General features: G+C 50.8%; 10 protein-coding genes across 10 annotated transcripts; 6 read left to right on the plus strand and 4 right to left on the minus strand.

Annotated features, from left to right (window-relative positions):
- Nucleotides 1-387: 387 nt before the first annotated feature.
- Nucleotides 388-1220, plus strand: N7481_006024 (uncharacterized protein; the record flags this gene model as incomplete). The annotated part of the gene is made up of 2 exons (XM_057265243.1): nt 388-574; nt 727-1220. The coding sequence occupies 2 exons, from the start codon at nt 388-390 to the stop codon at nt 1218-1220; spliced, it is 681 nt and encodes a 226-aa protein (XP_057122963.1).
- A 444-nt stretch (nt 1221-1664) lies between these two features.
- Nucleotides 1665-3771, minus strand: N7481_006025 (telomere maintenance protein PBP2; the record flags this gene model as incomplete). Its single annotated transcript, XM_057265244.1, has 4 exons — nt 1665-1991; nt 2065-2580; nt 2639-3104; nt 3719-3771. 4 exons carry the CDS (start codon nt 3769-3771, stop codon nt 1665-1667), a joined length of 1362 nt encoding a protein of 453 aa, XP_057122964.1.
- Nucleotides 3772-3816: 45 nt separating this feature from the next.
- N7481_006026 (uncharacterized protein) lies at nt 3817-4938 on the plus strand (the record flags this gene model as incomplete). The annotated part of the gene is made up of 2 exons (XM_057265245.1): nt 3817-4023; nt 4090-4938. 2 exons carry the CDS (start codon nt 3817-3819, stop codon nt 4936-4938), a joined length of 1056 nt encoding a protein of 351 aa, XP_057122965.1.
- Nucleotides 4939-5171: 233 nt separating this feature from the next.
- N7481_006027 (uncharacterized protein) lies at nt 5172-9812 on the minus strand (the record flags this gene model as incomplete). The annotated part of the gene is made up of 5 exons (XM_057265246.1): nt 5172-5713; nt 5766-5844; nt 5904-8185; nt 8286-9258; nt 9468-9812. 5 exons carry the CDS (start codon nt 9810-9812, stop codon nt 5172-5174), a joined length of 4221 nt encoding a protein of 1406 aa, XP_057122966.1.
- Nucleotides 9813-10232: 420 nt separating this feature from the next.
- On the plus strand, nt 10233-12378 carry N7481_006028 (putative Kelch repeats protein; the record flags this gene model as incomplete). Its single annotated transcript, XM_057265247.1, has 3 exons — nt 10233-10677; nt 10743-10888; nt 10957-12378. 3 exons carry the CDS (start codon nt 10233-10235, stop codon nt 12376-12378), a joined length of 2013 nt encoding a protein of 670 aa, XP_057122967.1.
- A 140-nt stretch (nt 12379-12518) lies between these two features.
- N7481_006029 (pyridoxal phosphate-dependent decarboxylase family protein) lies at nt 12519-14003 on the minus strand (the record flags this gene model as incomplete). The annotated part of the gene is made up of 1 exon (XM_057265248.1): nt 12519-14003. One exon carries the CDS (start codon nt 14001-14003, stop codon nt 12519-12521), a length of 1485 nt encoding a protein of 494 aa, XP_057122968.1.
- A 386-nt stretch (nt 14004-14389) lies between these two features.
- On the plus strand, nt 14390-16237 carry N7481_006030 (proline iminopeptidase; the record flags this gene model as incomplete). Its single annotated transcript, XM_057265249.1, has 9 exons — nt 14390-14432; nt 14497-14732; nt 14830-15074; nt 15145-15230; nt 15285-15449; nt 15504-15524; nt 15580-15718; nt 15772-15868; nt 15926-16237. 9 exons carry the CDS (start codon nt 14390-14392, stop codon nt 16235-16237), a joined length of 1344 nt encoding a protein of 447 aa, XP_057122969.1.
- A 226-nt stretch (nt 16238-16463) lies between these two features.
- N7481_006031 (guanine nucleotide exchange factor MON1) lies at nt 16464-18596 on the minus strand (the record flags this gene model as incomplete). Its single annotated transcript, XM_057265250.1, has 5 exons — nt 16464-16472; nt 16540-16774; nt 16845-17026; nt 17085-17941; nt 18005-18596. The coding sequence occupies 5 exons, from the start codon at nt 18594-18596 to the stop codon at nt 16464-16466; spliced, it is 1875 nt and encodes a 624-aa protein (XP_057122970.1).
- A 359-nt stretch (nt 18597-18955) lies between these two features.
- N7481_006032 (dopey family protein) lies at nt 18956-24881 on the plus strand (the record flags this gene model as incomplete). The annotated part of the gene is made up of 7 exons (XM_057265251.1): nt 18956-19046; nt 19107-19231; nt 19295-19444; nt 19513-20481; nt 20510-21750; nt 21799-23554; nt 23613-24881. The coding sequence occupies 7 exons, from the start codon at nt 18956-18958 to the stop codon at nt 24879-24881; spliced, it is 5601 nt and encodes a 1866-aa protein (XP_057122971.1).
- A 394-nt stretch (nt 24882-25275) lies between these two features.
- N7481_006033 (uncharacterized protein) lies at nt 25276-25775 on the plus strand (the record flags this gene model as incomplete). Its single annotated transcript, XM_057265252.1, has 3 exons — nt 25276-25406; nt 25475-25580; nt 25695-25775. 3 exons carry the CDS (start codon nt 25276-25278, stop codon nt 25773-25775), a joined length of 318 nt encoding a protein of 105 aa, XP_057122972.1.
- Between the last annotated feature and the right edge of the window lie 167 nt (nt 25776-25942).

Below are 25942 nucleotides of genomic sequence, written 5' to 3' on the forward strand. Positions count from 1 at the left end.
TGTGTGTGAGAGATGTGGAAATGAATGGCATTTGGACGAATCTATTTTAGTACAAGGTCTGGCGTGCTTTAATCGGAAGGGAGTTGAAGAAACCTCTTTCCCAAAGAGATGTACATAGTCCAGCTTTTTTTTTTTGTGTGTGTGTTTGATTATCGATTAGCATGGCTTAATGACGAACGGATTGACTGACATCATTTCGCGGTGTGACATCAGTCCAACTCAATTCCTTACTATTTCGGGCTTCTAAACCGTATGGCTTTCGTACCTAAGCACTAGATTCAGGGTCATGGTTATACCCACTCTGGTAGCCAGACTGCGCATGTACTCCGAAGCAGAAGTGGTCCCAGTACAGTACCTTACCATATCCAATATCCATGCACCCTTACCATGTCGCAAACCATTAGCCAATTCATCTTCTTCATGGTGCAACCCGAGGTTCGGCCTGAAGACCCAGACAGCGCAGAGGGCCGCGACCTAATGGGCGTCTTCCGCACGACTAAACATCAAAGTGGTCACAGGAGTTCCGTCTGGGGCCGTGTGGTAGAAGACGAGGATGTAATTGTTTGGGTTGTGGGTACGTTGCTTTTCCAGTGATAGTTGTGATTGTTATCAAATGGTGAAAAGGGGGGGGTCAATTTAGCACTCTATACGATCTCGCCAATGATCAATCATCAAGCAGAACCATTACATCTGGTACGGGAATCAAAACTAACACGAGGCCTTCAGAATGGGACGATGCCCGATGCTCAACCACCCTTGCTCTTCTGGAACCCTTCCTCGCACCATCGACCCAGCCTCCGACAGCCCTCTACACAACCCTTAGCCCACCGATTTCCAGCACGGGGACACTTACCGCAAACCCGCTTACGGAAATCTGTGTCCTACCTTTCCCCAGCTCGATGACTGGCAAAGAGACTCGGCAGTTGAATTGGGACCTGATCAATTTTCGCATCGTGCTAATCGAGCACTTACCCCAGACTAGTGGGCCACGGTCGTGGACTATGGGACATGTCGATCGTCCTAGCACGGTGCAGCATGCAACGAGTCCGAGTGGACGTGCTGTCTTGCATCTTTTGGCTATCGGGTGGGACTCGGTCGAAGCTCATATGCAGGCCAAGGAGACGGAGCAGTTCCATCAGAGCGCTGCGCCGGTTCGGGAGAAGATGTTGCCCCCCGTGCCTGGATTGGAGATCAAACATGTTAGTTTCAGGAAGGTTTAAGTTATCGGATTGTTGGGGTGATAACTGGGTTGTTGTAGAGGGTGATGGTGATGATAGAAGCGTGATATGGTTCTTTCACAGGGGTGTGGTGGTCTCTTGGTTTCTTCTTTGCTGTGAGGGTGACTGGTGGAAAGATAGGACGGATGAAGGAAGAGATTGGAGCTGGGCTACTGGGAAGGTGTATGTGCAATGGGTGGGAAAAAATGGGATTGGATATTAGGAGACCGGATCGAATCATTCGCCTCAAATAAGATACAACAAGAAGAGAAGAGGCCAATAAAAGGGACACCCATGTGAAATTGAAAGATAAAAACGAAGAACGGAATCGTCATGAACCACCGTGGATTTTTTGGGTATGACGCCGGATAGGCCCCCAAGATAGGAAAAGCTGGACTTAAACGCGGTGTTTCTCGCTCTCTGTAAAACAATTAGTGAGTAGGATGATCATGGGAGGCCTGGGGTAAAAGACGAACCAAGTCGGGAATAGAGCATGTATAGAGCCATCTGGTTGCACTCCTGGGTACCAGTGATTGTTACCAGACGCTCATTGCTGCTCTCTTGGGGCTCGTTGATCTTGATAACACTGCCACTCAGGTGACGGATCTCGTTGATCTTAGCGCCACCCTTTCCAATGATGGCACCGACCATGTCGTTAGGGATATAGATCTGTTGGGTCAGAGGCTGGCCAGGCATGGCACCACCAGCGGGGGCGGCAGGGGCAGGGGCTCCACGGCCGGGGGTAGGCTGTGGCCCGCCAGCGTATGGGGCAGGCTGATGGGGGGGCGCCACCAGAATAGGGGGTGTGGGGAGCAGGAGCACCGTAAGGCATAGCTGGCTGGCCGACAGGGGCCGGAGTCGCTTGACCGTGCAGATACGGGACGCCGTAAGAACCGGTTTGGGCGCGGTTAGGGTGCGGGTGGTGACGCTTGAATGTTTCAGGATGACCATACTGGCCACCAGCGGGCTGCGGGACGTAAGGGACGACCTGCATGCCACCGGGAACGGCACCAGCAGGGCCACCACTACGAGTGGCGTAGGCCGAGGCCGCCGGGCCACCGAATCGCTCCGTCAATTGCTCGCCGAGGGTGACAGCAACATAGTAGGTCGCAATATGCACGGCATCGGCAACACCGAGAATGACGAGGGAGCGCTCAGTTGACAAGGGAAGGCAGGCGTCAGACGCATTGAGGCGCGCACCGGAAGCTTCCTGGATCTCACGAATGCGGCTTCCACCCTTGCCGATGATGGAGCCGATGAGGATGTGCGGGATTAGCAAACGCAGAGGATACGTCTTAGACTGGGCAGTGGAAGGGGAGTCGAGGGGTTCATTGTTCAGGGTGCGGATGATCAGACCAAATGCCTGTAGGAGTAATTAGCATGAGATCCAACAGGCTCGTGGAGATGAATATAAGACTTACCTTGGCTACGGCATCCTGGGGGCCGCTGACGGTCAAAATGCGTTCGACGGCACCCCGCGAGTAGTCGCTAACGGTGCACTTGGCACCGGAAAGACGACGAATCTGGGAAACATTCTCACCTCCCTTTCCAATCACAGTCGCAGCCTCCGGGCTGGAGATCACGGCGCGGATGTGGATCCAGTTCGTCTCGTCCTGAGGGGTATGCTGGTCGGAATGGGAGCCAGCGCGTTCACCATGAGAGGCAGTTGACTGGATCGGCTGGGTGTCGGCGTGCTTGCCGTTAGGGGCGTCAGGGACGACAGTGTCACCCTGGATATCCTTGGTGTCTTCGATGGAGGGAATCTGGTTGCTCGACACGTCCGCCTCGGCGTCGGTGTCGTTCTTCACTACTTTATCCAGGGCCGGGCGCTTGGCATCGGGCTGGTCGTTGGGGCCAGAGAGGGGAGGAAGGATCCTCAAGAGGACGCTTGGTCGACTGAAGGTTGGATGGAGAGGCCGACATTCTGTACTGCTGCCTGTTTTCACTTACGTGAAAGATCGGTGTCAAGAATGGAAGTCTGCTTTCTTTTTTTATGATCGTCTATGTACACCAGGGGTTCCCAGGGAAAGGTGCTGGTGCTGGTGCTGGTGATTGGCGATCGACGAAGGGGAAAGCTGGTGTGATGTGCTGTGATGTGCTGTGCTGTGGAGAAAGAGATGGCCGGGCAAGTGGTGGAATGGACGGGACCTCAAAGCAGCAGAATCTGAGCTTCACGAGGAAGGATTTGGGGGTCTGGGAAGACTTCGGTGGAAATGGGTGGGAGGGAGGTGTGGTGTGGTGTGGAGTGCCGTGGATGCGACGTTGGGAAAGGAGAGTACCGGAGCTAGGAAATCAAGGGGGAAACGTGGGCGCGGCCTTGGAAGCAAAGGTGAAGGGAAAACGCTTCCGAGAGTCGACTTGAGCGAAAGGAAACAAGGATGAAATACTTGGAGGAGGGGGGAGAAGGGGGAAACAGGTTGAAGGTGTCAGTCGATGGGAGATTGCAAGCAAGTGCGAAGGTGAAGTGAGGTGAGGTGTGATCGGCTGAGCTAATCAGTCACGTGTTGCCCATGTTGTTGGCCGCGCCGCGTTTGTATTTGTAGATATACCCCATGGTATATTGAATACCATTCATGACTTTCCTCGATTCTCCCCCAGAATGACTACCGAGCAATCAGTCATGGAAGTCTCAGACTCGGTGGTAACAAACATCGAAAATTTTGTCCAGAACCGTCAAGCCGCGGAGAAGGAGGCCGCCCACGAGCCTCTTAGTGCAACGGCGCTGCATGCCTATGCGCGACGGTTAGATGGGACATTACTGCAGCTGCAGGACCAGGTTCGCCGACAGGAGGAAGAGCTCAGAAAGGTATGTGGAACCCCGAAATGCCTGCCGACAATTGGTTATCGGAATCCTAATTAACATCCATCACAGCTCCGTGAGGTTCGTTCCCATGGTCTCTTGGATGGCGGAGATGACCGGTGGGTACGCGTGCAACAAGCACGTCAAGCCAAGAGGGCGTACGAGTCATTATTGAAGACTGAAGCTCAGCTGCCAACGACTGACTCGGTCCTACCTCCCTTGTTGGCACTCGAGCAAACTGGAAAGCTTATTGAAGAGGGCAAGATCTCCGTCTCCGTGACCGCAGAGAAATTGTCAGCGGACCGTGACCGTCTGCGTATAGAGAATGCCAACTTGCAGGACTCGCAAGCTATTGCTCACGGACTCCGGGAAAGAATTCAGAGAATTCGCAGTACCAACGAGCGAAAGCAAGAGCAAACGCCTACGCAGGTGGCCAAAGAAGTGATCAGCGAGCAGAAGAAGAAAAACAAACGAATGACTCGCGCGTCTGCCGAGCTCAAGGAGTCTCTTGACAAGTTCATCGACGATACCCTGGCTCCAATGTTGGCCGCCGAGGACCTTGGCGGGCCAACAGTAGGCGATGAATTGGAAGTGTCAGATGCGACCTTGAAAGCTGGCTACACAGCGCATGGGCAGCCCAAGAAGCAGAAGGAACCGGAGGAGCCGGATCTAGGCAGCCAACAGCGCATTGATCAGTTTCTTCGCCCAAGCACTGATGGTTCCAACCCTACCGGCAAACGGCAGGCAGCCGCCACCGAGCTACACGAATTGCTGGATGCTCTTCTGGATGCTGATTTCTCCTATATTGATTTAAAGCGCGACTCGGCAGCATCTCGATTTCTTGTGAGAGCTAAAGTCGCTCAATTCCACTCACGAGATGCAAGACGTCTGCGATTGATCGACTTTAGCCGCTCCTTATGAGTCTGAGGGAAAGAGAGGATCTATTGTGGTTGCCCTCAGGGCAGAGAAAGAGATGACATTATGTCTACTAATATCCTAATTCAAGAATGATGTATGAAAAAAATGAAACAATATCCCATGCACGCCTTCATTCATGCGCAGTAATGAAAACGTAGCCCTTGGGTAATTTGTAGAACGCCGATAGATGCTTCACGCGTCGAATCATGATCACTTCGCAAAAAAACAAAATAACTTTAGATGGGCATCATTCCAATTGTGGATTTGGAGGTTTTCGCTTTGCTGGTCTTGCGAGGCGCAGATGCTGACCGGCTGGATGGTCGGTCACCACCAGATCTGGCCTTTGACCTAGCACCTTTAGCCTTGAAATTGCCCGCGGAGCCTCCGTTTTTGCGTCGTGGGGCTCGCTTGTAATTGGATCGTTTCCCCTTGGAATTAGAAGGGCCTGCCCCAAAGTCGTCGCCAGGGTCGAAGCCGGGCGAAGGTGGAGGGGGAAAATAGCGACTTGTGACATCTTGGGTGTTGTCTTGAACGGGATAATCAAGATCGAAGTTAGATGCCTGATCCGCGAACAAATCATCATCGCTATACTCGTCACTGCTGCTGAGATTGATGACATTATGATGATTGGGGTCTGGGACAATTCCGCTGGTTTCCGCATCCTGTGTCAATTCATGGTATCGTCGCCTGGCATTGTCTACCAGCTTCAAAATCTGACGGCCATATCGAGTGACCTTGTCGCGGTCAATACCTGGTATGGCGGAGAGTTGCTGGATGTCTGCGTAAATCCATTAGTATTATTTCAATTCGCAAGCCATTTCTGCCCTTACCTCTCGGGAATGAGATGGCCATCTCGCGCAATTGCTGGTCTGAGAATGGTTGAGAACGAAGGCCTTTCTCAACAACAATCTGATGAAGAGTTAGCCAATGATAGCCCTGCAATCAGAACAAAGCAGGAGAGTACTTACCTCCTGAAGATATCTCTTTGCCGTGACCTCGAAATCCTCCACTACCGCTCGATGCAGATGGTCAAGTCGATCTAATCTTTGATCGCTCGTAATCGGGGGTCCCATTTCACGGTTATTATGATTCCCGGTCCCACCAGCTACTCGAACTGGTTCAAACCCATCGCTATCATCGTCAGACTCGTTCACGGGAATGCTTCGTTTCTGGGTACGCGCTTGGCGGCGATCATTGGTCGATTGGACAGGAGACGAGACCATGGTGGACTGAGGATGAGGTTGGTTGCCAGACTTCCCTTTCTGTGTCGTCTTCGAAGGTCGAGCCTTGCTCTTTGGAGATGCGCGCACTTGCAACATCATTTTCCGCTGCCCGGTCTCATATTCGGTGGCACGTCGGCCAAGTATGATGTACTGGACAGCGAAATCCTTCCCGTTGATGACATTGTCTTCTGCGAGAGCATCTTCACCCAATAAACGGTAGAATAGCCGCTCTGCCTCCCCTCGGTCAAGATCTGAGCCGTTGCCATACCAGGGAAGTTGCTTGTGGGAGGCAGATTTGGCCTTCTTCAAGTCTCCGCGAAGAACGTCCACGCAGTAGAGTACCGTGACCTTTTCTTTCAAGTTAATTTGAAAGTGCCGGACAATTTTGATAATCCAGCCTGCATGCTTTGAGAAATCATGCGACTCAAATACCGAATCAGACTTGCAACTATCGCAAGCGTTGCCACAGTCTTCTCGGCGGAAGTATTCATTGAAGTAAGCAAGAACCTGTACACGTCTACAGTCGCTGCGGTTCTCGCAGAACTGAACCACATTACGGAGCATATGCTTCTGTCGGGCCTTTTGCTCATAATTGCCGTCGCCGGAATCAATCATTCGTTTAAGGGTCGCCGCATCTTTGTAGCCGTAGTAAAGATAACAACCAGAACGCTTGCCATCTCTACCAGCACGGCCTGTTTCCTGGTAGTAACCTTCCAAACTCTTGGGAATGCTGTGATGGATAACAAATCGTACATCTGGTTTGTCAATTCCCATGCCAAATGCGATCGTGGCAACAATAACTTGGCATTCGCCCATCTGCCACTCGTTCTGCACCTTGGCCTTTTCATCTGATTTCATACCTGCATGATAATGGTTGGCCTTAAGGTGATGCTTGTCACGAAGATCTTTCGCGACTTTCTCGCATGTATTGCGCGACAGACAATAGACAATACCACATTGATTGCGGTAGGATTTGGTGATAATTTCTGCGATACCGGCGAGGACTTCATCGTTTTTGCCCTTTGGAAGCACTTCATATGTGAGGTTCGGACGATTGAAGCTTTGCAAAAAGGTCTCGCATCCGGTCATCTTCAGATTGTGAATCACATCCACTTTCACATTCTCAGTGGCAGTAGCAGTCAAAGCCATAACTGGGACACCAGGAAGCTTGTTCCGAACCTCACCCAATTCCTTGTAGTCTGGTCGAAAGTCGTGTCCCCACTGGCTCACGCAGTGTGCCTCGTCAATGACCAATCGTGCGAGTTTGTTCCGACGGTGAAGTTTCTCTAGAGCTCGCACGAGCGTCTGGTTTTTGTTGATCATCTCTGGGGTGATATACAACAGCTCCAGACGCTCTCCCCCAGCATTTGACAGTTGACCAAGAATCCATGATCGCTCAGATCTGTCAGACTCGCCGTTCATCAGGTAGGCACTGATGTTCAGCTTCCGCAGGTGGTCCACTTGATCTTGCATCAGACTCAACAGCGGCGAAACCACAAGCGTCACGCCACGGGTCTTTCCACTCATTACAATAGAAGGTAGTTGGTAGCATAGTGATTTGCCCCCACCTGTGGGCATCAAGATGAATGTGTCTTTTCCGCCAAGAGTCGCATCAATTGCTTCGAGCTGATTCGGACGGAACCCGCGGAGATGGAATCGATCCTTGAGAACCGTTTTCACTTCTTGAGACCAAGGGTGATTAGACCAGAACGTGCTACGGCCTGGTGACTTCTTTGGGGCCGGCGTGCGAGATGAGTTGCCCGATGTTTCCGCAAATACTTTCCGGTTCGGGGGTTCTGGTTCGTGAGCAGAGGCCGCACGATCGTCGAAACTTCCTGCCACCTCGAGTATCTCATCATCGCTGGCATTCCAATCGAAGTCGTCAAAATCCATTGTGGTCGCAAATGGTGGTGAGCCCATGTTGCGAGCAACAAACTTGTCTTGTTTATCGTGAGGCCTCTCGGTCGAGTAGTCTCTCGACTCTCGAACATTTTCAAATGAAGACTGTTCCCTCGGGGGGGGGCTCGCTTCGATACACCGAACGGGGTGGAGCAGGCGGGGAGTTGATTGAAATAATTGAATCATCGAACAGATCCTCAGGAGGGGGTTGGTGGTTCAGTTCCGTACGCGAAGTCGTCGTTGGAGGTTCGATATTAGTCGATCCAGATGCCGGCGCAATATCGAAGACCCTGGAACTGGGGAGAAGCTCGCGGATATTGGCCTCGATTTTCTCCAGCTCGGTTTCTACGGCTCGACTTTGTGCTAGCTCGGGCATTGTTGTCGGGTCGATGCCCTGGGAGATCACGCGCATGAGGCTCTTCTTGAGATCGTCTTTGCGGGAAAGGCATTTTTTGTAGGAGTCCTGACTGGTCTTCAAAGACTCAATGGACTGTATCTGAGTGACCAGGTTCTTGTTCGCGGCAATCAAGTCCGGTGCTGTCCGACCTTCCATGGCCTGCTCGTAAACGATTTCCGCATTCTTCTGAAGCGTTGCCTTCAAGCTGGATATGGCCTGGGCAAGTGATGTCGAGGGAAGAGCAAGAAATTTCAGGATTTCCGGATCCCTTTGCTGTGAACTGAGTGCTTTCGGCGTAGGCGATGGATCTGGGTTCTGTGACTTCGGCAAGGAAGGTTTCTTCTCGGCCCGCGTCGGCGGTGGCAGAGCATTGCTGGGAGAAGGTCGTGAAGCTGTGCTGTGGTATTCCGACTTCTGGCTTTCCTGGGAGCTCAGTTTAGGAAGTATTGGGTATAACGCCGGCTCTGGGTCGAAAATCATATCATCAACGTCTTCGGCACCAAGCCAACTATCGAATTGATCATCGTCGTCCTCGTCGGAATCAGCGATGACTTGCTTGGGCTGTTTCGTACCACGAGAGAGAGCGGCTCGGCTGGACGCTGCGGGCAATTCTGCAATGGTGTTGCCAGAGATAGGTGGTTTGTTTGCCTTGGAAGGTGTTCGAATCTTTGTGGAGTGCTTAGACGGTGAAAGCAGATCCGATGTGTATTCTTCGCTCTTCCTCTTCTTTCCTCGCTTCTCGGGGGGGAGCATCTTGTGTTGCAGCTCCCTCGGTCCATAAACGACGCGGTTCGCCAAAGTCAGCTGTTGCCGAGGAAGGAAGGAAACGATTTATTTCTCCTGTCAAATCAATGGACTCGATTGCATCGAATGGCGATGTCGCGAGCTTGCGTTCTGACTTGAGCGGGGTGGCTTTTGGTCGAGAACTTTTGAAAGAGGAAGCTGGCTGTGGCTCGAGGTGGGACTTTGCTGCAATCGCAACATATCGTGGTTAACAAAATCCAAAACTATACCCGTAGCATAGCGGCAAACGTACCTGCAGCCATGTTGCGTGCCGTGGACGGCTTTTTTGAGGTCGAAGGCGTCGCATCGTGTTTTTTGTCGGCCTGGCTAAGCATGCGAGGTTTGCTTTCAGAAGAAGGACACAGCATTAATCGTGCCATGGTTTCATCTGACACATCGTCGGGGTCCTCCAAGATCTCGTCCAAATTCTCGAATTCTTCCGGTGGTGTAGGTTGTTGCGAAAAGCGGGTAGTAGGTAGTTCAACCACAGGGGACTCGGCAGTTAGCGATGGGTACAGAGAGGGGCCTTGCTTCAGCAGCCATTTCAAATGAGAGGCCAAGTTATTTTTCGTCATGGGGTGATATTTGAATCATGGCCTTGGCCTTGGGTCATTTGTCGTCGTTATCGGACTTGATCGCGCTGTCGCGCTCAACTGGGACGCGTCGGGCACGTGAGCGGTCAGCACTGATTGTAGCTGGCCCGCATTAGAATTCAGGAATAATGGGAACAAAGACACCTCAATAATGGGAATTGGTTTCAAGAGAATCTATTAGCAAAGACTATCGTGTTAGAATAAACCACATCATTTTTTTTTTTAAAAAAAAAAATCTCGCATAATGAAGGCCCTACGTGCTCCCTAAGTGACCCCCATAGAGAACCGCGGGTGGGCCCTATCTATCCAAGTGGGGAACGCCCTTTTTTTTTATGCCCCGCGGCCCAAAGACGTTGAACTTCAAGGGAAAAAAAGAATCCTGTGCAGAAACACGATTTCACCATGGGTAAGAAAACCAAGAAGTCCGCGGAGCAGAAAGATCGAATTGCGGCCAAGCAGTCTAAGAAGTCTGCTAAGACCGAGAAAAAGTCCAAGGCCAAGAACAAGGATGCGGACAGCGATGCCGAGGAAGCCGACCTGGATTCTATCCTCGCTCAGTATGCCGAGGAGCAAGCCAGATTTCTAAAGGTTACCGAAGTCGTGTCAGAGCCTCCGGCACCACGATCCTCTGCCACGGTACTTGCCTCGCCTTCGAACCGCAATGAATTGTTACTCTTTGGCGGCGAGTACTACGACGGAACACTTGCGACATTCTTCAACAATCTCTACGTTTACCTGATTGATCGTGGAGAGTGGAGAGAGGTCACCAGTCCTAACAGCCCCCTGCCTCGGAGTGGTCATGCTTGGTGCCGTGGAGGTAATACAGGCGGAGTTTACTTGTTCGGAGGTACGATCAGAGCTTTCATATGATATCCTCTCTCTGATCTGTGGCCTGTGTCTAACCATGAATAGGTGAATTCTCGTCGCCCAAGCAGGGCACATTCTACCACTACAACGATTTCTGGCACCTAGATACTGCTACTAGAGAATGGACTCGTCTCGAGACCAAGGGCAAGGGCCCTCCGGCTCGAAGTGGTCACCGCATGACCTACTACAAGGTATGTGGCCATTTTTAAATCAGAGACGGTGATCCATATATCAGTACAGCTGCTTACATGCAATTTAGAGCTATATCCTTCTTTTTGGAGGTTTCCAAGACACCTCCCAGCAGACAAAGTATCTGCAAGATCTGTGGATCTATGACTGCAACCAATTTACCTGGCACAACCCTGTCCTGAATGCCGCGGCACAAAAGCCAGATCCGCGATCCTCATTCTCTTTCTTGCCACATGACACGGGAGCGGTCATCTACGGTGGCTACTCACGAGTCAAGGTCAGCAGTGGCGGAGGTGGAGGCGGCAAGCAATCCAAGGGTGGTCCCCAGAAGATGGCTTTGCGGCCCATGGTCCATCAGGATACATGGTTCTTAAGGCTCACACCTCCTGGTCCTGAAGCGCCATCATCTGCTGCCCCTACAATTCGATGGGAGCGAAGGAAGAAGCCAGCCAATACACCCAACCCCTCACGCGCGGGAACAACAATGGCCTATCATAAGGGTCGTGGAATTATGTTCGGTGGTGTCCACGATGTTGAGTTAACCGAAGAAGGAATCGACAGTGAATTCTTTGATACATTGTTCGCTTGGACAACAGACCGAAACCGATTCTTCCCGCTCGGCCTGCGTCGTCCTCGTGCCCCAGGCAAGAAGCAGGCGAACCAGGCTAACAAGTCTCGTAATAGAGGCAAGGCGGATGAGGAAGAATTACTGAACAACCTTAAGGCTTTGGAAACCAAGCAGGGTCTTCGTGATGACGATGATGATGACTTCATGAAACCAAGCGCTCCCGAAGCCGAGGAGCCTGAGGAACCTCAGAAGCCCGCAGTCGTTCGCTTTGAGATGCCACACCGAAGATTCAATGCCCAACTTGCTGTGCAAGATGATACCCTCTTCATCTACGGTGGTACATTTGAAAAGGGTGATCGCGAGTTTACATTCGACGATATGTACTCTATTGATCTGGGCAAGATGGACGGCGTCAAGGAAATCTTCTACAGAGAGCCCGAGAACTGGAACCTCATGGACGAAGAGGACAGCGATGAGGACATGGATGAAGACGATGAAGATGAAGACGACGATATGGATGATGGAGAGGGCGATTCTATGGCTATCGATACCCCTCCGGCCGAAGCAACCGTGCCATCGGTTACGCAAGAGATGGAACAACTCGAGGTTGATGAGCAAGAGCCAACTGTCGAGGACAGCCGACCACTCCCTCGCCCCTTCGAGAGCTTGCGAGAATTCGTCAGTCGGACCGCGGATGAATGGCAACAGATTGGAATTGAAGCCCTCACTATGAAGGGACTGGTTGAAGGTAAGACTATCAAGGAGTTGCGCAAAGCGGCCTTCGACATGGCAGAGGAGAAATGGTGGGATAGTCGTGAAGAGATCATGGCCCTGGAGGACGAGCAAGAAGAGGCTGGTATTGGCGAGGTGGTTAGTATGGCCGAGCGGGCTGAAAATATGGGAGGTGCCGGTCGTCGCCGGTGATCAACAGAAAACAAATTATTTTGGCATTGCATTAATTTGGTTTCGCCTTAGTGGCTTCAAAGTTTACTCCTTTGGACACAATAGTAACAGACAGGATATAGCTATATGTGTATTGCCCCGATCACAGGAATTAGTAGAAATTATAGTTGTGCCACCTGGTTTAGAACCTCAGTTACCAACGCAGTATCCCGCTCGACATCGACCCTCCAGTTGGAAATGGCGATTCTACAAGCCGGAGCGCCCTGCCAGCTAGTTCCTGAGACAAACATGCGCGACGTTTCGTTAATCCTCTTTGCGAGTTCACTGTTCAGGTTGTCGTCCTTGGCCCGGAACAGCACGCTCATAAAAGTCTGTTCCAAAAGTTCTGGCTTCGAAGTCGCCTCTGGAAGAGCAATATATGCTGGGGAATCGTAAATCCAATCGTAGACAGCCCTCGCGAGGCCAATTTGACGCTGTAGCATATCAGAATATCCTTCTCTCCCATATGATAGCAGAGATGCGTACACCGGCAAGGCTCTGAACCGACGAGAATTTTCCAGTCCAATGTTCAAAGGAGAAGGGATAGAAGGTCCCTCAGAATGTCCTGCCGACAGGTATGCGGCATTTGCATTCTGGAAGACCTGGGGAGCTAGGTCGTGGTGTCGACAGAAGAAAAAGCCGCAGTCGTAGGGCACATTGAGTAGCTTATGGCCATCGCCAGTTATCGAATCTGCCAGTTCTATTCCTTCGGCGCCTTTCTTGATTGTTGCAAACTCTGCAGTGTCTCCTAAGGCTCGACAAAAGATGCCGAAGGCGCCATCAACGTGAATCCATGCATCATATTTGTCACAGAGTCGACGGATCTCTTTCATTTGCTCCGCTCCAGAGGTAGCAAACCGACCAGTATTAACTTCTCCACAAGAAATCGCAACGATAGTAGCTTTGTCCTTCCTTGCAAGCTCCTTTTCCAGAACATCCATATCGAAAAGGAGGACATTATCAGCAGAACACACATTGCGGACATTAGCTCGGCCGATTCCCAAAACGCCAGCAGCTTTGACTAGAGAGGAATGCGGCATCGTCGAAAGAATTTGGATGCCCGAGAGTCCAGCAGCTTGCAAAACTTCCAATAAGCCATTCTCTCCAACACTGGTTACCTGCGACCCATTCTGCTGAGCTGCTTTCTGAAGGACAAACTCACGGCCACAGGCCAAGCCCAGGATATTGCTGGCTGTAGCTCCGGTTGTAAATGTTCCATTCTGCCATGTGGACCGTTCCAGTCGGAAGAGGTCTGCAAGCATCCCAAGAGCGTTGAACTCAACATCTGTGACAATTGAATGATTTGGGAGATGTACCTGGACATTCTGGTCGTAGGCTGATACCACATTGTCAGCGAACAATGCAGCTGGTGTAACTCCACCCGTGATGAACCCATAGTAGTTTGGGCTGATGCTTCCTCCATTGAATGCTGGCACAATTTCTTCCAGTATATGTCGCTGCACGGAGTCCAAGCGAGAACCAGTGGCAGGTAGCGTATTGGGAATGGACTTCCTAGCTCGGCTAAGCTGCTCAGTACTCGGAAGGACGCCGGATTCCCAGGGGCCCTGGGCGGCCTTCCACAGGTCTTGTATGATCTTCTCGTCCATTTTGAGTATGTGAGGAAGTTTCCGAGGTTCGAATTGTTGGGGTGGCAGCGGTTTGAGATAAAAGCTGTTCGAGTGTCGATATATATATGCCGATCTTCATAGGATCTCTGAATGACAGCCTTGTGAGTCGGGATCTGCTCGATAAAATACCCCGGCTGGACCTCCCCAAATCAGCAATAGCGGGTAATAAATAAGCCCTGATGCGTTGGGTCCACCAGATAGGATAGTCCCAAAGTAATGATTGGTGGTAGGCCGTGTCAGGAACGAGGCTGGGGGGGGGGATGCTTGGAGGTTGCAGCGATGGGCCGGCGCTTCTCCGCTGTCGATCCACTCTGCACTTTCCACTCCGAACCCTCGGACTCTCGGACAACCAACGACTCGCAATCATGGCAGCCAAGCTGATTGAGAGACAGTTCCATAACGTGTCCGGTACGTCAATCGGCTCTATATAGGGGGAAGATAAAGAAAGCTTGGGCGCTGATCGAATTTACAGGGAAGCTGCGCGTCGCCGAGCTATTCTTCGATGTCCCTGTCGACTACAGCAAGCCAAATGGGACCACCCTGAGGCTGTTTGCACGAAGCGTGGCTCGCTTCAACAAACCAGTTGAACCCACCAAGGATGAGGGCAAGCTACCCTGGCTAGTCTATCTTCAAGGTGGCCCCGGCTTTGGATGTGGTGCCCCGCAGAACTACGGTTGGGTTGAACCCGCTCTGAGCAAAGGATACCAAGTAAGCTGATTCTCCACGTGGACGGGGTTGGAGCTTTCTACGCGCTCAAGAGTTAGTTATTGAGAGAGATATTGGCTGACAAAAGATGTTCAAAAAGGTTCTTTTTCTTGACCAGCGAGGTACTGGCCTTAGCTCGACTATCACAGCCGGAACCCTTGCCCGCCAGGGAGACGCCATCAAGCAGGCCGAGTATCTCAAGCACTTCCGAGCCGATAACATCGTTCGTGATTGTGAAGCGATCCGTCAGTGTTTGACCGATGACTATCCTGAGGATCAGCGCAAATGGAGCATCATTGGCCAAAGCTTCGGTGGTTTCTGCGCTGCCACTTACTTGTCCAAGTTGTGAGTTCTGTCAATACAATTTTTGGGACTAAATAAGTGGAATATTTTTACTGACGTTATTCCAATAAAGCCCGGGGAGTCTGAGAGAAGCTTTTCTTACTGGCGGATTGCCACCTCTTGTGAGCGAGCCAGACCCAGTCTACTCGCGTACTTACGGTGAGTGATTATATCTGCCAGCAAGCGCCCATGAAGTTATTGACAACCCAGCAGAAAAGGTTGCGGAAAGAAACCAAGCCTATTACGCTAAATTCCCCGAAGATGTTCAGAAAGTCAAGAAGATCATGCAGTACTTGACGACAAACAAAGTTCCGTTGCCAAGCGGATGGTTGACTCCAGCTCGGTTCCAACAGCTTGGTATTATGTTCGGTTTTCATGGTAAGGACTCCAACCCTTCTATTCATATATGTGTGGGTCTCTAATGTGGAATAGGTGGTCTCGATTCTTTACATGGTATGTTCGCTTTTCTTGATATTATCTCGGAAATGGACCGCTCACTTTATTGTAGAAATTGTCCTTCGAGCCTGGAATGACTTGGAGATGTTCGGGTCTCTCACTGTTCCTACCCTCGCCATAATTGATGGGAACGGCGGGATGGACAAGAACATTATTTATGCCGTTTTGCACGAGTCAATCTACTGCCAAGGGTGGGTGAAGACAGACCTCCGGCATTGTTCGCTATTCTAATAATGGGATACAGAAAACCATCACGCTGGGCGGCGGACAGACGCCGCACAGCAAGTCCACAGTTCCAGATTTCTGACTCACAACCCGAGATCTATTTCACCGGAGAGATGGTAAGAACAGCCGCGTCGAGTCAACCAGCCAACAGAACTGACCTTATCAATTCATAGGTTTTCAAGGACATGTTTGAATCATACACAGAACTAAAGCAAGTCCAAGAGGTTGCCGATATTCTCGCTACCACAAGTGATTGGCCTGCCCTGTATGATGAGGCACAGCTAGCCAAGAACGAGGTGCCCGTTTACGCGGCCACGTACATCGATGATATGTATGTGCACTTTGATCTGGCTTCCAATACTGCCGCCAAGATCAAGGGCACTAAGCAGTTTATTACCAACACTATGTACCATGACGCACTGCGCAGCAAGTCGGGCGAGATCATGCGCCAGCTTTTCAACCTTCGGGATGACTCCATCGACTAGATATGCATTCTGAGCCATATGCTTGTCAAAAATTGCAAGTTACTCCAGAACACTGGCATCCATGGATAGATATTGAGCAACATTTTGAAGTCCAACCTTCAAGTTGGAAATAGTGAATGCACTGAGTGGTTTCTATTGAAACTTTGTTGTTGGGTATAATATAAGCATAAGTACATCTATGTACGTGATATGTAGATTTATAACTTTCTCAGATCTTTGATTACGGTTAAAAGACCTAAAAGATGGTTACTTCAGGTCAAATCAAAGACAAACAAGTTGTTGTTCTTGGGTTGGAAACTTACGGCACCGCCGATGATAAATAGCCTTTCCTCTTCTTGTTTAACCCACTGGGCAACTTTACTGGCACTTTGGACCAAAGCGTTTCGATTCGCGCTCGGTTCAGCAATGCAATAAAGCTCAAACACAGGAGTCACCCATGCGAAGGAGGTTGCAGATCGAGAGACACAGTGATGAACTTTGACATGTGTGTTCTTGGTGTGGATACTGGCATGAAGATTGTTGTATGTAGACATCAATCTGGGGTAGACATTGTTAGGATTTCAAATATTTAATAGACTTTGGAGATTCGTTAATGCAAGATACTAACCTTCGCCGTCTGGATACCGAAGTGAACTCGGGAGCATATGATGACATGGTGAACTGGACGTTGGCACGCGATTTGTATAGGAAATGGCGAAGCACTGTACCCGGAACGACATCAGTAGTCACTGGCCGCCCTTGGTCCACTGCGGCCTTGATGACTTGGAGACTTCCGTTCCTTTGTAATTGCTTTAAAGGAGGTTAATGTATAGTCATGACAGGGCCAAAATAGTGGTGAGGAACTTACCTCAACAAGAGAATCACGCATGCTTTGCATCTCGAAAAAGCTCTCTTTGTCCGGGCTGATGAGAATGATAGCAACCGATTCATCTTTCGAGATATCCTCATTCTCCACGACATCACTACGAAGATCGAGGAAGCTGACATACATATATAGGTAGCCACTGCTGTTGAAGCCAGGGAGGCAGACGGGAATCCAGCTCTCGCCACCACCAGCTTTAACTCCATCAGCCTCGAAAATCATATTGAATAAAAGTTGAAGGTCACCGGGGTGAAGAGAATGCTTCTTTGGCCGGATGACGCTGACAAGACGCCCACCAGCCACAACCAGGCCGTAAAGCAAGTTGTTGGCTTTTGTCTTGAGAAGTGCATTGTTGATGGTTTGGCGGTGGACTTTGCGAACTTTGAGACATTCCAATGCTGATAGCAAGGTAGATGGTGATCCACGCGTGAAACTATCTGCCAGCGAAGATAGAAGTGTCTCAGTTCCTTGTAAGGGTCGCTTCAAATCCGTAGATGGGCGAACCGAGAATAAATAAGTGAGAGACGGGAGTGTCAAGGTAGAAAGAATTTGCATATACAAAGCCTCCAGCTGGAGTCTGAGCTGGTTATCGCTTTCCATCATGCGGCTGATGCCAACAAGATGCAGAGATCCACGAGTCAGTATGACAAATCTAGTGTCTCCCGTTGAGAAACCTCGCAGGCGATCGTTTGAGTCTTCGTAGAACGATATAATGGTCTGGATGACGCCAACATAAGTTGATATCAACCCACTGTCGCCATGACGTGTCCAGATAGGTTTACCGGCAGCCGATAGAATTAAGTAGTGTTTTTGCTTCGCCTTCCATCGTTGGAGGAGTAAGTCTGGATGAGTAAGTATCGTGTCAGCCTGATGAGCCTGGGCTATTGTTAAATAAATATGCCTACCTTCATTTCCCGCATGCTCATCTAATTCTCCTATGGGATCAAATTCGCCAAGGAATTCCTCGTCATTCACATCATCAGCCGGGAATTCGGGAAAATGCAGTAGACTGGTAGTGTCTGCCGGGCCTGCCGGGACAGTCGCAACGAAGTCCAAAAACATAGCATCCACATCTCCAAGGTCGCCATTTTGTATGGAACTTCGAATACTGGCGGAGTCTCCCGCGTCACTGCTCTTTGGGCTCGTAAGCTGGCTCAAGCTCGCTCGCGCCTTGAGACCCCGCGACAGCCCTCGAACAGCAAGACTTGAATATGGGCTTGCTGCGTCTGGTGTCTGAGGACCTGCATCTGCTCGAGAAACGGCTGTTGTAGGCTCCGCTTGGAGAGTTGGTGCCCGGGGGGATGCCTCGTCATTCAACAGGCTCAGTGTGTTCGGCCGTGGGGGTAATGGCGGTCGGTGTCCTTCTGGACTGGGTGTGCGATTCATGCCATCGGGATAGGATGGAGTGGAGTCTGGAGGTACAGTCGATGCATCAGGGTTAGGCTCGTCGTGATCGTCCTCACGGTGGTCGATTGGAGGGTTTGTCTGCGAACCCATCCCCGCAATTAGACGAGCGCTTCTGGGCGCAGTCACTCGGCGCGGGAGGTGAGATCATGAATTATGAATCATGAATCCCCCATTTTCAGCATTATCAGCAGGATGCGCTGTGCCCGTATGAGTAAAGTAGGAGGGAATAATAGAGAAAAGTTGGGTGGTCGTTGATGACGGAGGAAGCGGCGAAGCTCCCAAAGGCGGACAAAACAATCAAAAGGGCCACGCAGGCGGCCACTTTCAATCCTCCTCAACCAACTTGAACCCTCACCTTGGCTCCTCCACGAGCTCCCTTCTCGATGTCCTAAATATGACGGAGGACAGTCTGCCGCTTTCGCATCCATTTCAACTTCCACATTGGCACCATGAGCCTTGATTCTGCTGCCTTTCCGAGGTCGGACTCCCCCGCAAGCTCCGAGAGCTCCTTGACGCGCTCGCGCCTACAGGGAAAGGAAGGTTGGTCCTAAATGCGCAACGCTTTTCTCTTCGGTCGAGCACTTGTCTAACTACACACAGGCTCTCTCAAGAAAGATAAGAACTACCGCCGTTATGCGTCGAGCGTCGAGCGGGCGTTGTCACTCTTCGACAACGCTCTACAAGAATGGGCCGATTACATCTCCTTCCTCAGTCGCCTACTAAAGGTGCGACAAGATTCATGTGAATAAAATCGACTGGAGAAGGAAATCGCTAACCATTGAAAAAAGGCACTCCAAACACATCCCCCCGACCAACCGATCGTTCCCCATAAAGTGATTGTCTCGAAACGGCTTGCGCAATGCTTGAATCCGTCCTTGCCATCGGGCGTTCACCAAAAGGCCCTTGAAGTCTACACATATATCTTTGGACTGATTAAAGTATGTATTGTCTAGACTGCTACCAGGACTTGGATACATTGGCTGATTTTGATTCACTTTACTTCTAGCTCGAAGGACTATCGCACGATCTACCATTATATCTCCCCGGTCTCGCACCGACCCTGACCTTCGCCTCGCTCACCGTCCGTCCTTTATTCCTGTCTTTAGTGGAGGGATACATTGTCGACCTAGAACCGCGGGCTATTCGGCCGGCTCTGAAAGCAATCCTTCTGGCGTTGCTGCCGGGTCTAGAAGAAGAAACAAGTGACGATTTCGAACCAACTTTGCGTACAATAAACAAGCTTCGAGATGCAGCTGGTCATCTGGAGACCCAAAGGACATCCGAGGCTGGCGCTTCGGGGCAGTATTTCTGGCAATGCCTCTTCCTCGCCTCCATAACCAATTCCAGCCGACGGCTTGGCGCCCTGGCATACCTGAACCGCTATCTCCCAAAGTTAGGAATTGCAGACCGACGACCGAGTGCAAGTGATGCAAACTCTGTGAGCGAAATACCGCCAGAGATGCTCGCTGCTGCTGATGCAGTCATTCTACCGGAGCCGGGGTTGCTGATTCGATGCTTTGCATCAGGCCTATCAGATGAACAACTCCTGGTGCAACGAAACTTTCTCGACCTGCTCGTTACGCACCTACCTTTAATCTCTCCCATCCTCCAAACTAAAGTCCCAGAAGCAGACCTACAAACGTTGATCATTGCGGCAGTGGGCGTGGTGACCAGGCGAGACATGAGCCTGAATCGTCGATTGTGGGCGTGGTTTTTGGGACCAGAGCCTGCGAATGACCGGACTTCCCTCGACAGTCGAAAGTTTTCATCCGAAACCACTCGATCTTCTGGAGATGTGAAGGAGCTCTCGCAATCTCAGTACTTCAGTCACGTCGGGTTACAGCCTTTGGTAAATGGTCTTCTCAAGATGATCAAGCAGGCCCCATCAGCCCCATCGGAGAGGACCAAACCATTCCGCATTGCCCTCTCATTAATGGATCGCTGGGAGATCGGGGGGGCACATTGTACCTGCTGTGTTTCTCCCTACAATCCACAGCGTCCAGGGGTTTGCAAAAGAGGCGCCCCGTGCCCACTTCGAAGAGGTTTTCCGGAGCGCAAGTGCATTCTTCGATGGCGTAGAGAGCAGTGTCATATTTTCAGAGCTTCTTGGCTTGATTGACTTCCGCCCAAGTGACATCGATATCCATCATGATCAAGTCTTGCACAATTTGAAGCTGGCTCAATTTATACTGGAGAACTTCAATGTGCGGGAGGAAGATATGATTCAGGTCCACGCACCTCTCCTGACATTGTCAGTTCTTGTGAAAATGAGTGAAGTTTCATCATTGCACAAGTCGCAGTCAACTCACGGTGACACCAAAAAGGCCGTCTCAAACGAATTGAATAACGTGCTAAAGTCAATAACTCCACTACTCATAGAAAGAGCCTTCTCGAGAAAATCCAGCCAAGACAAAACTGGCACCGACTCGAAAGCTAAGAACTGTGAAATATTAAAGCAGATTCATCGCTTCTATGAGGCGAGCAAGAGCAGCCTTGACCTTCCCCCTCTTCCATTTGCTCCCAAGCAGGTCGGGGAAATGATCATTCGTGAGGCTCTGGACTTGTCCATCGAAGCCTTACAAAACAACGATAGCGTTTCCTCTCTTCATGAAAAACTCAATGTGCTGGTTACATTGCTCCAGAAGCTCCCGAGATCACGCCTTCTCCGAGACAAGAGACTTTTCGAGGCGATTTCTCGAAGATTAGCTACAAGAAGTAATAACCCCACAACAGCTGCTTTCGCGGATATCTCTACAATCGCTTCTGTTTTGACGAACTTGTTCTTTATTCACGCCCCTGGCTTCTATGTCAGTTACGAGGATGCCAGTGATCTCATTCCCAGTCTAGTCGAGCATATTTGGCAGTATCTGTCTCCACTAAGCCCGAAGTTCCATGTGGAAGCCGTGCGCTGTCTGTGGCTGTTGCACTCCATATCTTGGGTCGATCATCTTGTCGAGGCTTCTATAACATCGCTCATGATCAGCACCAAGACTCCCGGCTCTTACCACTTATCATCAGAAGATCAGGCCGAGAAATTTTATGTCCTCTGGAACCACAGCCATCATGGTACACATGAGCAACAGCCACCTAAGCAAGTCCTCAATGTCGGAGGAAACCTATTCTCCTATCAGTGCTCAATGCTTGAGCGCCCACTCTTCATTGTCCTTGATCTCCTATCCCAGGGACCAGGGGATATTTCTCTAGGTGTTCAGCAATGGCTTCAGGATCTGCCCTCCATCAACAAGTAAGTATGACTGCAAGTTGCTCGAAATACCCAAGCTAATGTTCCTAGGATATTCCATGTTATCGTTTTGAAGCTTGAGGAGCTGTTCGAACGTGATACTCCCAGTGAAGCTGACCAAGATAACCAATCCATCTCACCGGATGATTATAAGGAATGCAACTACCTGTTGCGCACGGTGTCGAACATAATTTCAACACTTTCTCACAGCGGCTGGATTGCACTTCTTACGCAAACATTATCTGAAATAGAGAAACGCCCGGATGTTCCCAAGTCAGAAGGTAGATCTCTAATTAGACCCCAACAAGGAGCACCAGGCTTATTATGTCTCAAAACAGATCACGCAAACTCGAAGAGCCTTCACGCCACTTTCTTCGAGGCATCACTAAAGATAATCAGTGACCAAACGCTTAACAACACCCACATCACCCCCGATGGGGAAAGGCTTCAAAAGGATGCCCTTCACCTCATGCGGCAACTTCTTTTAGGCCCAGGAGCTGAGGATCTGGTTGAATCCGGCATTGATGACTTGCTGGTGGACCGTCTTATTACCGCATCGGATGGGATGGGCAGCGTTGCCGTCCAGGGAGCTCTCATTGACGCCCTTCTCGCAGCACTCAAGGTCCGATTCGCTCAGGCTTACGCGCCTCCGCCTCCACCTCGACCAAAACACCAACGAGCAAGCTCTCGTGAACGATTGACCAGTCCCTCCATGCTGTCTTTTACAAGCGATAAAGCAGATAGAGCGCCATCACTTTCGCACTTCCCACGTCCTCCCGAGAGACTTTTAGACTGTCTTTTGAAAGGAATTAGCTCGGCGAAGTCGCGAGAAATTGTGGACAAGTGGATTGGACTACTATGTGAAGTGCTTCCTCTCTATACGGGATCAATCTTTCAAATACTTCTCATACTTGTGGAGTGCTTCTGCAGGGAGATCAAGGCTTCATTCAGTAGACTTCAGCTTGCGTTCCAGCAAACGGAAGATTGGCCGCAGGATCGCTCGGAGCATGTTACCATTTCTCTACTTGCTGGCCTAGAGACTTGCATTGCCCATGCTCACGAGCGTCTTCTCGTTGAAGAGGCGAACGTTCCAGCGGCAAAGAGCCCGGACCAGCCCCAGGGCTTCTTTGGAAATATGGTATCGGGGGTATTCAACTCTGATGGCAACCAAGGTCGCTCGAATGCTGCTAATGATCGATTGACGGTCCTTTTATGCTTCCAAGACGCGGCTCGCCTTTGTTTCTCCATCTGGGCGTGGGGCGCTGGGGAACGAACCGGATCACCCCCCGATTCCGAATCCATGGCCTCCTTCCAATACACATCCTTGCGGATGCGAAATCGATCACGACGGATACTCGAGCATTTCTTTACAGCAGAGGCTCTAGAGTGTCTTGAGACATTGGTTGAGATGTGGACCAAATCTGACACGGAGACTGCGACATTGATCTTCAGCCTTTTACACACCCTTGAAGGCTCTCGTCCGAAGATCACGATTCCGGCAGTCTTCAACGCGATTTACACCCGTACCAATCCGAATGCTTTGGACCCGGCCCGCAAGTCATCCATGACCTCAAATCTCACCGAGTCTGAACTTGCCAGCTTTTTGGTTGCCTACGCGCGTTCTTTGGACGACGATGTTCTGGACGAAATCTGGGCGGACTGTACCACGTTCCTACGCGATGTTCTCAGTAACCCTTTCCCTCATCGCCAGATTCTTCCCCGGTTGATCGAATTTGCCGCGATCCTAGGGGCGAAATTGGAGAACACAACTTTTGGTGAAGATCGCCGGATGCGCAAAGAGCTCGGTGTACGTTAATCCCAGTCGATCTCTTATTTCTTCATCTTGCTAATTGATATGTCTATAGGATGTACTGCTACGGTTGCTCACGGCTGTCTTCACCAGCAAGCCACTGGGGCTAAACCAAGACAGTGGCTATATGGCGAGATCGTCCCTCGACTATGATCGGACCGCGGTATCTCATACCGGGCCTGATGACATGCTGAGCATCCTTGCTGTTTCCATGCCCTCGTTCATCACTACTTTAGGTGACTCAGACCGTATCAATACCGCGATCAGCGGCATGTCTACCAATGTGGTTGGACCACTGATTCGCTCCCGCCTGTTCCCCAATAATCTGAACCGCAATGTTATGGTCCTTCTACAGCAGATGGCCAAGGTCCCTGCAGCAGCGAAGATTTGGAAGAAAGACATCGCTGATGCATTCAATGACCCACGTTTCTTCGGATTGCAAGTCGATCTGATCAAGAGCACATGGATGGACCTCCTCCGGCAATGGACTCTTGCCGACAAGGATCGTTTAGCTGAGCTGCTGGGTCGCCTCCCACCCCCAAGTGCAGCAGGCATCATGTTTGGCGTGGGGGCGTCTGCAGCGCGACTGGAGGCTGATCGGAAGGCACAGCTCAATCTCCGTCGCATTGCATTACTCATCCTGTCTGCCAACACCGACTATTTTGTGGGTGAGCTCCCAAGTTTGCTCCAAAAATTCGAAGATCTCCTAGCTGCCACTAGCTCCTCATCACCATCGTCAGCGACGCGAGCAGAAATATTCATTGTCCTTCGTGCCCTGGCAATCAAGACCTCGCCCTCGGCCATGGCGCCCTTCTGGCCCTTGATTAACGTTGAATTGCAAGAAGCTATCTCTGCTGTGCCCCGAGGCTCTCAATCAGATCTTTACAACCCTTACTCTCTCCTACAGGCCTGCAAGCTATTAGACGTGCTCTTGGTCATTGCTCCCGACGACTTCCAGCTGCTAGAATGGCTTTTCGTCACCGATACCATCGATGCTGTCTACCCGCCCAATCGGTGGGAGCCTGTATCCCTAGCTGACGAGATATCACAAAGCTTCGGTCCGCGTGGGGTACTCTCCCCGGCTGTCCCTGGCGAGGTAGCAGAGCCTGTGACCCGCAGCGGTCTGAAGCGGCCCTGGCTGGTTTCGGATCGAATTCGGGAAACAGCCAAGGATGAGATTGTCGAGAGAATTCTGCGACCGTTCTTTGACAGGCTTAGCATTTATGTCTTTGAGAGCACGTACGGGATGGAAGCTGTGGATACGAGAGTTTGTCTAGATGATTTATTGGCGGATTTGTTCAACGAGAGCACCATGGCGAATTAAGATCACTGTGTATATAGGTTGGCGCTTTCTCTCCATGGTGGTTTTCTTTTTTGCCAGTGCCTTTGCAAGTTCCCATCGATGCAACTCTGTACTAGTTCTACACCGAATATATACCTATTTCTTTTGTTGTTGTCCTAGTGTCTTAGTGTCCACTGGCAGTAAATACTTAAAATACCATGTATGCCAGGTGCTTGTACCAAAACGGCAATATCTGGGGTAGTTCAAGTTTACTGGGGTATACACTCAACCGCTTCCGCGGGCGCCCGTGACCTCCGCGTCAACGTCACCTCCCTTCGTTCACAGCCACCCGCCACCACTTCTCTCCCCTATCATACGATCAATCAATATTTTGCCCTGGAATGCTCTCTTGAGACCTCCAGTCTTAACCATCACGATGAACGCTGGGTCAAAAGTGTTCCTGCCCCTACGCGCACGCGTCATCGCCCGACCGTTCTCGACCTCCCGTCCCCGCTGGGAGGCCGCGGCGCTGCCCGCCAAGAAGCCCGTTGGAGCTTTTCGAGGGGGGTATGTATCACAATCCTTCCGGTCGTCATCTGTCGATTCGAAAGGTCATGTTCTAATCTCTTGTACAGAGTTTTCGGTTTTCTCTGCGGTGCCGTTGCCGCCGGCGCGTCTGTCTATTACTATGTGCTCGGAGACTATCGCATCTCTAACGAGATGCTGAACACAGATATTCATGTATGTTTCCGCCCTTTCTCCTGATCGGCCCTTGTCTTCGCGTTTTATGGTACCTAACCGCGGCCCTTTCTTCCCTGGCTTGGCCTGGGGAGATGATGCTTTGTACTTTCATAGGCTCTTCAGTCTGCCACCATGAAGCTTCAATCCTATGTCTCCGAGCTGGAGACGAAGGTTGATCAGTTGAAGAAGAAATAGGAGACGCGCACAACTCGGTTGAAATTCGCATTGTACTTATTACTGCATGGTTACTCAAGTTGGACCTGTGAATGTATTCCCTTTCGAGTTGGAATCCCGCTTCCGAGTTGGCACTCTCCAACTCCCGCGACGCCGTAGGCTGATATGATCAAAAAACCTTGGAACGG

Source organism: Penicillium waksmanii (genome assembly GCF_028829765.1).
Source record: "Penicillium waksmanii strain IBT 27052 chromosome Unknown utg000005l:1.0-5232799.0:1.0-5237142.0, whole genome shotgun sequence".
In the NCBI taxonomy this organism is placed as follows: domain Eukaryota; kingdom Fungi; phylum Ascomycota; class Eurotiomycetes; order Eurotiales; family Aspergillaceae; genus Penicillium; species Penicillium waksmanii.